Source organism: Mytilus galloprovincialis, chromosome 10 (genome assembly GCF_965363235.1).
Source record: "Mytilus galloprovincialis chromosome 10, xbMytGall1.hap1.1, whole genome shotgun sequence".
In the NCBI taxonomy this organism is placed as follows: domain Eukaryota; kingdom Metazoa; phylum Mollusca; class Bivalvia; order Mytilida; family Mytilidae; genus Mytilus; species Mytilus galloprovincialis.
Genome location: NC_134847.1, coordinates 62,062,162 through 62,074,666, shown reverse-complemented (window position 1 = coordinate 62,074,666; position 12,505 = coordinate 62,062,162). Strand labels below are relative to the sequence as shown.

At 31.5% G+C, this 12,505-nt stretch overlaps 1 protein-coding gene across 1 annotated transcript in view; it reads left to right on the top strand.

Annotated features, from left to right (window-relative positions):
• The window catches only part of LOC143049547 (uncharacterized), an 84,306-nt gene that overhangs the window by 45,611 nt on the left and 26,190 nt on the right, over window positions 1-12,505 (top strand). Inside the window, exons 17-21 of the mRNA XM_076223153.1 lie at window positions 634-1,593; window positions 3,512-3,587; window positions 4,115-4,270; window positions 5,170-5,270; window positions 5,859-5,903. Of these exons, the coding sequence (XP_076079268.1) occupies window positions 634-1,593; window positions 3,512-3,587; window positions 4,115-4,270; window positions 5,170-5,270; window positions 5,859-5,903 (1,338 nt within the window). The remainder of the gene's footprint in view (window positions 1-633; window positions 1,594-3,511; window positions 3,588-4,114; window positions 4,271-5,169; window positions 5,271-5,858; window positions 5,904-12,505) is intronic.

Genomic DNA, 12,505 nt, shown 5'->3' with positions numbered 1-12,505 from the left:
CTGTAGTATGTATCATGAGTGTAATTTGAAAATTCAGGTCAGCATGCAATGTAAACACCAAATACAGACGACATAAAACATCCTTATTCAAGTACTTGTAGACATGAACAGCTACCATTAAATATTCAACTTTACTTGATACTTTTTCATTCTTGTAAAATTTTGTTTATTAAACTGCTTCTAGAGAAATGGAATGTATTATGACCACTTTTGTTTTACATATTACTTCCACTATCAGTTACCACTGAGCTTTTGTCACTTTAATTTAATGGTAAAAATAGATTTGAGAATGTCTAACAGTAAACATATACAAACATTATTTTTTTTCATTCATAGCTATTTTAATTTACTAGTTTAATTGGAAATTATCATATATAGAATATAACTTAAATTTATCAGATTTCTTTGATAAAATATACAAGCTATTTCTTTGATAAAATATACAAGCTATTGAGTTTCAAAACTAATGGAAGTCGAACCACGACATTGATTACCTAACTCTTTATTTTTGTATTGGCAGATTTTTTTTGGACAGATCGTCAGAATTTTACATTTACATAATGAATATGATAAAAATATGTGTCACCATACAGGAATTATATATGAATAATTTAATTTAAATTATATTTCCAGGGCGTCACGTTAGAAGATATACAGAAAGCAGAAGAAGTATTACACTCATCAGACACAAAACCTAGTGATACAAAATCTAGTGAAAAAACTAACAATGCTTTAAGTGAAAGTAGAACTTCAAATATAGAGTCAACAAGTATAGAACAACCAGAATCTGTTAGGCGACGTTTCAGACCAGATGTAAGTAGTAGAACTTCTAATATAGAGTCGACAAGTATAGATCAACCAGAATCTGTTAGGCGACGTACCAGACCAGATGTAAGTAGTAGAACTTCTAATATAGAGTCAACAAGTATAGAACAACCAGAATCTGTTAGGCGACGTTTCAGACCAGATGTAAGTAGTAGAACTTCTAATATAGAGTCAACAAGTATAGAACAACCAGAATCTGTTAGGCGACGTTTCAAACCAGATGTAAGTAGTAGAACTTCTAATATAGAGTCGACAAGTATAGATCAACCAGAATCTGTTAGGCGACGTTTCAGACCAGATGTAAGTAGTAGAACTTCTAATATAGAGTCAACAAGTATAGAACAACCAGAATCTGTTAGGCGACGTTTCAAACCAGATGTAAGTAGTAGAACTTCTAATATAGAGTCGACATGTATAGATCAACCAGAATCTGTTAGGCGACGTACCAGACCAGATGTAAGTAGTAGAACTTCTAATATAGAGTCGACAAGTATAGAACAACCAGAATCTGTTAGGCGACGTTTCAGACCAGATGTAAGTAGTAGAACTTCTAATATAGAGTCAACAAGTATAGAACAACCAGAATCTGTTAGGCGACGTTTCAAACCAGATGTAAGTAGTAGAACTTCTAATATAGAGTCGACATGTATAGATCAACCAGAATCTGTTAGGCGACGTACCAGACCAGATGTAAGTAGTAGAACTTCTAATATAGAGTCGACAAGTATAGAACAACCAGAATCTGTTAGGCGACGTTTCAGACCAGATGTAAGTAGTAAAACTTCTAATATAGAGTCTACAAGTATAGAACAACCAGAATCTGTTAGGCGACGTTTCAGACCAGAGGTAAGTAGTAGAACTTCTAATAAAGAGTGGACAAGTATAGAACAACCAGAATCTGTTAGGCGACGTACCAGACCAGATGTAAGTAGTAAAACTTCTAATATAGAGTCGACAAGTATAGAACAACCAGAATCTGTTAGGCGACGTTTCAGACCAGAGGTAAGTAGTAGAACTTCTAATAAAGAGTGGACAAGTATAGAACAACCAGAATCTGTTAGGCAACGTTTCAAGCCAGATGTAAGCTATTCTATGTGTAGAGGAATTTTTTATTATGCCCCACCTACGATAGTAGAGGGGCATTATGTTTTCTGGTCTGTATGTCCGTCCGTCTGTTCGTTCATTCTTCTGTTCGTCCCGCTTCTGGTTAAAGTTTTTGGTCAAGGTAGTTTTTGATGAAGTTGAAGTCCAATCAACTTGAAACTTAGTATACATGTTCCCTATGATATGATCTTTGTAATTTTAATGTCAAATTAGAGTTTTGACCCCAATTTCATGGTCCCCTTAACATAGAAAATGATAGTGCGAGTGGGGCATCCTTGTACTATGGACACATTCTTGTTGTGGTTAAATAGCTTTCCTCGTTGATGGATTTAAAGTAATCCTCATCAATTAATTATACACCTTATGTTGGTATGTAAAATGTATACTGTAGATTCATTTATTTTCGTGGGTATCAATTTTCGTGGATAGAGAAAAAAAGACGTTTCGTGGTATACGTAAATTCGTGGATCGCTGATTACAACAACAAAAAATTAGATACGTAATTCGTGGATTTCTTTTTGATTTAGGAGATCATATAACCTCCTTGTTTTGATCAATAATAAAACAAAACAAAAAAGAAGAAATTCATTGAAAAAGCTCGCTTGGTCATTCTAGGTTAAAGTGTTCATTGATAACTTCGATTACAATAATGGACAGAGACAACTAATTATTTGTTTGTTTTACAATTTATAAATTCTTGTCTGAATTCTATAAGGCATTCAAAACTTTATGATTGAAAGCTCATTTCCCTAATCACGATATAATAAACAGTGATATAAGTATAAGGTGTGAAAATAAATGGTCCTGTCATAAACAATATTACCTACGGGCAATATCCCCGTACTTAATCCTATTGATTTTTAATAACTATGACACGGTAATTAACAACTTGCAGTTATTTTTCATGAACAGTTTTAATCAATTTTAAAAAGTAAATTATCACTGATATTAGATATATTTATTATAGATTTAATCAAAATACTTGTATCTTCTTTCAATAAAAAACACGTGTTATGTTACAATGTTTATCGCTAGTCAACACTATACAAGAACTGCATAATATAACCGGAAATAAATATCCGACTCAATACACATTTCTCGGGATTATTCTTCGTTGAATTCTTAAATTCGTGGTTCGCTGTTACCCACGAAATCCACGAAAATTGGTATACCACGAATAAAAATGAATCCACAGTAAGGAACTTGGTGTCTGTCATAGAAAAACTAAAAAAAAAATTAAGAACTATTCTTTATCTTTTGTATTTTCTGAATATCTGTTAGAAAGGAAACAAAGTTCTTCTTACATGAAACATATAGCAAACAGTTAAAAAAATGTGAAAAAGTAGTATTCATTGATCCCGAACAGAAGTCAATATTTTGTATTCTGGAGTTATGTCCCTTTAACCATTCATTTCACAGTATGTTTATTGAGTCAAATTATTGCTACTTAAAACTTTTTCTTTAGTTTAACAAGTTCCAGGTACAGGAACATCAACTTTCATTGCTGATAAAAACAGTATTAAATTTCAGAATCTTGTGATCTTTCAATTCTTCCATATATTCTTGATTTTATTTGTTATAGGATGATACACGAAGTAGTTTTAGAAGATCTAGAGATTCCAAAGATTCCAGTATTTATTCTACAGATACAACTTCAGGTAGATTATCAATTATTATATTTCTGGGGAATTTTTTCAATGTTTCGGATTTGTTTCATAAATTATAGTTAAAGTTCTGATACTCTTACTTAGTAAGCTTGCATCTATGTAACCTGTACGACCAAAAGCACTAAAAATATTAAATCATTCATCAGTTTATCAAACACAGATATTTTTTGTGAGTAATTTTAAAATAAAAACAGAGTATTTGACTTTGATAATTGGTACAAATTACAGGAATTATCCATTTCAAGGCATTTCTTGTAGGAAATATAGCTTTCTTATATACTGGTATTTATAGATTCCCCCCCCCCCTTTTTCCATGTTTGTACCTTTCAGCTGTGCAGACATCTATTTATAATGAGGAGAGTTATAATAGTAGTGATAAAATTCTTTTTTAAATTGTCAGAAGAAAATTATGGTGCTATTGTCCATATATCTGTATTTATTCTAGGACTTTAAGAAACCAACAATCAATCAATGTTTTTATTCTATGAAGTCTGTAAATTTCATCTTTTCCATTTTAGCATATGTACCTCGCAGGGAAAGAAATGCATTGTCCACATCTATAGATAATAAATCTAGTCTAGGTAGTTCAGAAATTCGTAGATCTGCTTCATTACGATCGTCAAGGTTACACGCGGAGGACCAAGATGACACAGATTCTAAAAAAGATTCCAAAGGTTAGTTTCATTAGTATTATATTCTACAGTAGATTCCTCCTCCCCTTTAGATATAGAATCATTCTTCATTCTTAATAGTACAAATTGAAAAAAGAAAGATGTATTCATTTTAAGACATGAGCCAAAAATTTATAGTTGGAAGAATTTTAATACTTTTGATTTCATATAGAGAATTTAAAGGAGTAGGTCCAGTAAGGGCTGATTATTGCCTCAAATTTCAAGTTCATCTGACGAAAGATTTTGGACACTTTTTAAACACTTAAGTGTCTATTTCAGTTGATTCTGATAGATAATGTGAAAGATTTTTACTGATTTAGTCATTAAAAACGCTCCGATTCAAGCTTAAATATGAAAAATCTATCAAATATGCCAAAAAATGTCACTTTTCAGATGGTTTTTGTCAAAACTGAAAGTGGCAGCATTAGTGTTCATCGTTAACCTTTATATATATGTTATGTATTATCATCGAATACAACTTACATTTCAATATCAAGAATGAACACAAATGCAGCCACTTATATTTAAGAAGGAATCCATCAAAAATTTAACTAAAATGCTAAAATTGTGAAGATTTCAGTAATTTAGCATGAGTTAATGATGCTAGTACCCGCTATATGTGCAGTTATTTTGTCAAAAACAGCCAATATTTGTGTAGCAGAAGCATTCTACTTTCCAATATATTACTAACAGTTTACATTTTAACAATTTTGTAAAACTGCTATATTTTGGAGCCAAAAAGAGGTCTTACTGAACCTACTTCTTTCTAAATGTTTAAATAATCATATATCTCTTAAAAAGATATCATTTCTGTTAAATATCTACATTTTACTTAAAGAATTGTTCTTATTGCATTCAAGAAGAAAATTCAAGTAAGACCATAACGACATCAATTATTTCAGGTGATGATAAAGATGAAAAGAAAGAACCCTCTCATGTACGTGCTCGACGTAATAGACGAGAGCGTAGATCAACAGGAATCGTCACTTACGACCCTAGTAAGGTAGGTGTAATGTGTACTGTAAACCAAAAATTTTTAGGGAAGAAAAGTGTAGATTTACAGCCAGGAATAAGAAGAACCATCATTTATTGTATATGCATGATTGAATAAGAAGATGAAAGCTCCTAAAACAGTATCACTAAAATAAATCTCAACAGCAAGGTCCGCTTTATGCATTGCATTCACTGCATTTTTACACTGAAAATACAAAGGATAAGGGATTTTATATATATTAAGAAATCTTGAAAATATATATATATTAAGAGATCTTGAAACTGATTCAACCTATCAAACCTAACAAAGTAAGGAGGGAAATCAGAGTTAGCTGAGAAAAATGATACACCAGCTACATGGTTCTGCAAAGCCTACACAAAATTTTAAAGCTCTGTTATATTATAAACAACTGCCAATAGATATTCATTAGGGTTGTTCCAGAATTAATTGTATAGGGGCATGGGTAGCCCTTCTTTTAAAATTGGATGTGGGTTTGTAATTTTATAGAGAAAGCCTGAACAATTAAATTTTATAAACAATTAAGCTGTACGTGTCCTTGACATATCGTGTACAATATTACTTATTATGTATCAACAGGATGATGATGAAGATGAAAAGAAAGATACGGAAGAAAAAGATAAGGTAAGTTCTCATTTTATAGCAACATATATAAATACAATGGTGTTTTTATACGATCCCAAAAAATTGTTTGCGGCGCATAATGCTATGATGCCGTTGTCTGCGTTGTCCAAAGACACATTTAGTTTCCGGACAATAACTTAAGTTTTAGAGAATGGATCTCTATAAGTTTTTACCAGAAGGTTCAATACCACTGAAGAAAGGTTGGGATTGATTTTGGGGGTTATGGTCTTTAGTTTAGGAATTAGGGGCCCAAAAAAAGCAATTTTGTAGTTTTCAACCAATAACTTGTGTTTAAGTGTATGAATCTCTCTGAAATTATACCACAAGTTTCCAGACCATGAAGGGATGGTTTGTATTGACTTTAGGGGGTTATGGATAAAAATATATTGGAATTAGGGGCAAAAAAGGGGAAAAACTAGGCTTTTCTAGTCGATGGTCAATTAAGACAATTTAAAAGCAGTGTAAGAGAGGTAATGCAAAAACATTTAACATACAATATTGGGTATGCTCGATTTACCTCCCTAATACTACTTGTAAATTAGATATATAGAAATGTCAGGTTTTGGACTAATTGCCAAAAAAAGGGGGGTGGTAGTAGTTTTCCAATTTTTTTTCCCAAATTTCTCAAATTCTAAATTTTTGAAAAGTTTGGAGAAGAAATCTTTAATTGCACAATATTACGCAATAGATTTGTAAGATCTTGACATTTGTTTTGTGTCAGAAACTCACATTAAGTCAAAAATTTGATCACAATCCAAATTCAGAGCTGTATCAAGCTTGAATGTTGTGTCCATACTTGCCCCAAATGTTCAGGATTCGACTTCTGCGGTCGTATAAAGCTGCGCCCTGCAGAGCACCTGGTTTGTAAAATATAAGATGTATCCCATTCTTATGGGATTTGTTCATTTATGCTTAAATGCTTGGTTTATCCATATATTTCTAGTGAAGTGCGTTACTGACAAAACTGCACTACATATCCTAACAACTTTGCCCCCCCCCAATGGCTAAAAAGTTTCATCAAATTGCAGTTTGAATTTATGCTCAATGCTAGTGTAGTATTTTAGTATAAAAAGCAGTATTAAATAAAATAAACTTACAATCCAATTAGATTTGAATTCTATGTCTGTCATTGGAATTGTATACATAGAATAGAGAATGAAAATATGGACAATACCCCCAACAAAAGAACAAAAAACAGCCCAAGGACAAGGTCTTCAACGCAGCTAGTAAATCCTTACTTGGGACAGCTACAAACAGCGGGGTTAAACATGTTTGTTAGATTTGATCCCTCCCTTATAGCTATAGCCAATGTTAAATAGATAAACACAGCAAAATGCACTGTAAACTAAGTGTTAATGAAGTCTTGGGTTTGATGTTACTTGGCAAAATAACAGTGATAAACATGAACATGTATTTTTGAATTGAAGTTTTCACACTATTCCTTTTAAGAAATTGTTCTATATTTCTAAAAATAGAAATCAATTTGAACTAAAACATCTAAACCATAGAATAAATATGAAATAAATTTATGTTGTCAACAAGATTCCATGGGAGATAATCTATGACTTTTAACTATTTTCACATGAATTAGTGATTTGGGTCTTATCTCCCTTTAAAACCTAAGGAAAATATATTCAAGTATATATTTCTCTGAGTGTTTTAAAATTAATTTAATAGCACCTCTAACGTTGAAAGAAAATTTTCAATTTGAAAGAGATAATTTTGAAAAACTAACCAAGGATAACAATAGTACCTTCCTATGTCTTATGATATATTTGTTAAAACAAATTTGTCTACACTTAGAAAGTCATAACTCCTGAAACTGATAATTTGATTGCTTTAATAAATAACCTGGTATTAACCCTTGTTACAATTTGCTTGGATAGTTATCTTGGAGTTTTATGCAAAGTTCCCTATCCATGCAAGATAAACCTTGTTCAAAAAAAAATCATAAATGTTGAAAAAGAAACCCAATTGTAAAAAATGCAAAGACCCTGTGAGTGAATCAATATTAATAGTAAATACCAAAATATGCAATCCTTAATGACCTGACAACAGTATCGTAACTTTATCTTTTCTGAATAAGTTTGTTTAAAGGTTTGGTAAGCTTTTGAGGTGAATGTGGACATTTTTGTGCTTTGTCAAGAATATTACCATAAAATATTGGATGTGAAGTACCTGAATGTCTAAGATGTCTGCATGTTGATTTATATTTAAGAATGATGTTCTTATGTAACAGCCACTCTGTTCCTTCGGTTACTTTGTTCCGGCGGAACTTTTCAACTGGTTATTTCGTTCTGATGGAACTTTCCAACTAGTTGTTTTATTCCGAGTGCAGTCGAAAAGTTCCGGAAAAAAGTAGCTAGTTGAAAAGTCCTGGAACATTGTAGCAAAGGAAATAAGTTGCATTATCTTGCAAATTTAGTATTCATAGTACCTTCAAGAGAGGGAAGAATACACCCTCCTCATGTAGGTACTTTTAAAAATATCAATTTCAGATTAATGTATAAAAATAAATTAGAACTTATTCTGTTATGAAGGCAACATTTTAACCGAATTAAGTACCATAATAATGAAGAGGGGGAAAAATGAGGGTCAGTATATAAGACACTTTTGTTCCCCTTTGAAAAGGTTCAAAGATAATATGTTGCGCTTTTACTTTGCATCGATTCTCCAAATGGAACTTTGTGACTGGTTGATAAGTTCTGTTGGAACTTTTGGGCTAGTTTGTTAGTTCCGGTTTCGACTAATTTGGCAAAAAGTAACTTTCTAACTAGTTGATATGTTCCGTTGGAACTTTTCTAAATAGTCACTTTGTTCTGGTGGAACTTTTAAACCAGAGGAAGAACAACGTAACTAGTTAATAAGTTCCTCCAGAACTTATCAGCATGTTAGTTCTTTCTGCCGGAACTTTCCAACGTCAGAACCAAAGAGCATTTACACTTATATCGTTGATAAAATTTAGTAAAAGCTTTGAATAGTTTGTAAAACAGAAAACCCTACTGTAATAATTTTTCAGTAATGCAGATATTTCTTTCGTTGAAATCAAATATGTTGCTACATACACAAGTGAATTTAACAAGTTGAGATATATAAACATCATAAGATATGACAAGGGAACGTCACCATCTAAAACGGATGATTAACAATAAGAAAAGATAAATCATCTCTTTTTTTCATAAATTTTGGTATTAAGCTTCTTGTTGAGGATAAAGATATCAATATCCTGGAAAGGGCAGAGTTCATTGCTAGTATTAGCTTTATTTAAGTTCAGCAGGATAAATCTCTTTAGTGTACATACTGAAGTAGTCATTATTGAGAGCCAATATATCATCTAAATATCTAAAAGTGTTATTAAATTTTCGAATCAGATGTTGTTTGATTCATCTCTGCTGATTTTAGTCTTAAATTGTAATCATACCAATACAGAAACAGGTTCACAATAAATGGTGCACAGTTAGTCCCCATAGGAAATCCGACAACTTGACGATATACAGATTCTCCACAGTGAACAAAAAAGTTCAACTGGCAGGTGTCATCTGACCTCATTTTCATGGTTCAGTGGTCAAAGTTAAGTTATAAAACAACTGCAAAAAAATTTAAGGGTTGTATATTTGTCATTGTCCAAAGACAATAAATTTAGTTTAAGTGTATGAATCTCTTTGAAATTTAACCAAAAAGGTTCAATACCACAAAAGGAAGATTGGGATTGTAAACACTTTATAAAAAAGGTAAAAAAACTAAGGTTTTGAGATTTAAAATTAAGAAATTTTTGCTTTCATTTATTATTGTGATTATTGAACAATGGAAAAACATAATAGAAATAAAAACCCTACCTATCACAATAAAGCAAAAATGAAAACATCTTACAGCTTTTACATTAATGCTAGCAAGACAAATCTTTGTTTGGCTTGCTTGCTTTGTTTGTATCAATGTTTGCTCAAGCATGGCAATTAAGATAGGCGGGGCTTCAGCTTGTATACATCATACTTTAATTTTATTGGGCGTTATGTTTGAGGTTAAGGACACTCAATTTTAAAACATCACAGGATGACAAATATAAAGCGCAATCGTAGAAATGGAAGCCAAAAAAAGATTATTTTTTTCTCGAAGATATGCATTTTCACCATCCAACTTAAAATACTGTCGTCAAGTACTTTTAGTAAAACAAAATAGCTATTCGAACACACCTACTCTGATTTTGTAATTCATTACATAGGTATTTCATTTGACCCTACAACCTGTAGCTTTGCTATATAAATTAAAATGATAGAATCTGAAGCGAGATGATGTATCAAATGTTCTTGCTTTGTACGTTTTCAAGACAAAATATTCATCTCAAACACACACTAACATAAGAAGGTGCACTCGATTTTCTCTTTTTGATACAATTGTTACCAATTTTTTGATTTTTTTTCTTGGGTCACATAATCGGAAGGGCAGACACGGAAATAACTGAACTTATAGATTGAAATGTTCTCCGTCCGTGGTAATTTAAAAAATATCGGAGGTTATGCATTTTCTTCATCCAACTTGATAGATAACCATGACTTCGACTCGATATCTAATTGTTCTGCTTAACTATGTAATAGATAAATTGAAAACTTATGCAAATGTTACCATAGTAAACATTACAGAAAGCATTTATCGCCTTCTCTATAAACAAAGAATAATCAGTTTGAAAGTTTACAAGCAAAAATTAATCCAAAGTGCGCAATATTCAATAACAATGGACATAATAAATAGACGGAATGAATTAAGTCATTTCCACCCTACTTAATTTATCCCTTTTATTAGAAAAGCGAGTGCACCTTCTTATGTTAAGGTGTGTTTGAGATGAATATTTTGTCTTGAAAACGTACAAAGCAAGAATATTTGATACATCATCTCGCTTCAGATTCTATCATTTTTATATAGCAAAGTTGACTTTATAACATAACAAAATCACAGTACTAAAAGATGAAATATATGGGTCAAATGAAATAGCTATGTAATGAATCGCAAAATCAGAGTAGGTGTGTTCGAATAGCTATTTTGTTTTACTAAAAGTACTTGACGACAGTCTTTTAAGTTGGATGATGAAAATGCATATCTTCGAAAAAAAAATACATTTTTTTTTTACTTCCATTTCTACGATTGCGCTTTATATTTGTCATCCTGTGATGTTTTAAAATTTAGTGTCCTTAACCTCCTACATAACGTCCAATAAAATTTAAGTATGATGTATACAAGCTGAAGCCCCGCCTATCTTAATTGCCATGCTTGAGCAAACATTGATACAAGCAAAGCAAGCAAGCCAAACAAAGATTTGTCTTGCTAGCATTAATGTAAAAGCTGTAAAAAATGTATTTTATTTCATAACAGATCTGAGAAAAAGAATTTTTTAGCCTGGTCCTTTATTAGAACAACTAAGGATAATGTACACTTTTGTTTTAAGTAAAATCCTGAGCCTTTCCCATTGTATTCTTATATTTGGTACACAATGTCATGAACAGTGAATTACTGCATGCAGTGCTACCCCTAATGATATCCCTTGAATATCTGAATATAGATATCAGTAAAACAAACAAAGATGAACCTATTTAAGTACATCTAGGGTTTTCACAATATAATGGATTCAGCAGGAAATTATTTGGGGGGGGGGGATTGTTAGGGTTGTCTTGGACCTTTTGCAAATTTCTGTAAAAACCTTTTTCGCCACAAAATCCTGATTTTCCATTAAATGTAAATAATAGAAATTTGACAAGTTTTAACTCTGGTATATCTATAAAATGGCATGTCTCTTTTATTCAATATTATTACTGCTTTGATATTGTTGCACTGTGAAATTTGATTTATACACAGTTGTACAGAAGGAGTACACCTTAATTATGTTCTAATGAAATGATACAAAGGCGATTTTATTCAGATTAGTAGTTGCAGATCATTAATCAAAACAACCATAATCAATGAACTGTAGTACTTACTGTCTTCACCATAGTTTCTTAGGACAAGTCAAAGTAAAACAATAGGACTTTCTGTTGCAAGTTAAATATCTATGAAAGGAACTTCGGAAATTCTGTTACTGTTGAAAATTAAAAAAATTGTAACATTATTGCCATGCTCATAGGTAATATGAGCATGATGAGGTTAATATACATTTGAGTACTGTATTTAGTCAAATAAATAAGTACAAAACCATGAAATTTTCCAAAAATTGAGGTACATTTATTAAAGTTATTTCAATGTCTTCAACAGCACTGAAGTAAAAATTGGTCCTTTCGTTTGAGTTAAATCTCATTCAAAAATGTTATTTAATGAGAAAATTTAAGACCATTACTAAGTTGTGACTAAGAACATATCAGATAAGTAGTTCCTAAATGCTTGAAAACCATTGAATCTATATAACATAGTCTACTTGGTAAAAAATGTAATGTACATAGGGCCTCAACTTTCTTGGCATACTAACTTAGTGAGATAATCAATTTCGTTGTGTATATTAACTGTCAGAAATCATTCTTTGTCAGTCAGTATAATAGATAATTGTATGAATAAAAGATGTAGAATGTGCATTAAACATGTTAAAGAGACAGCAATCCAACATGTAGAATAACCAGAGACAC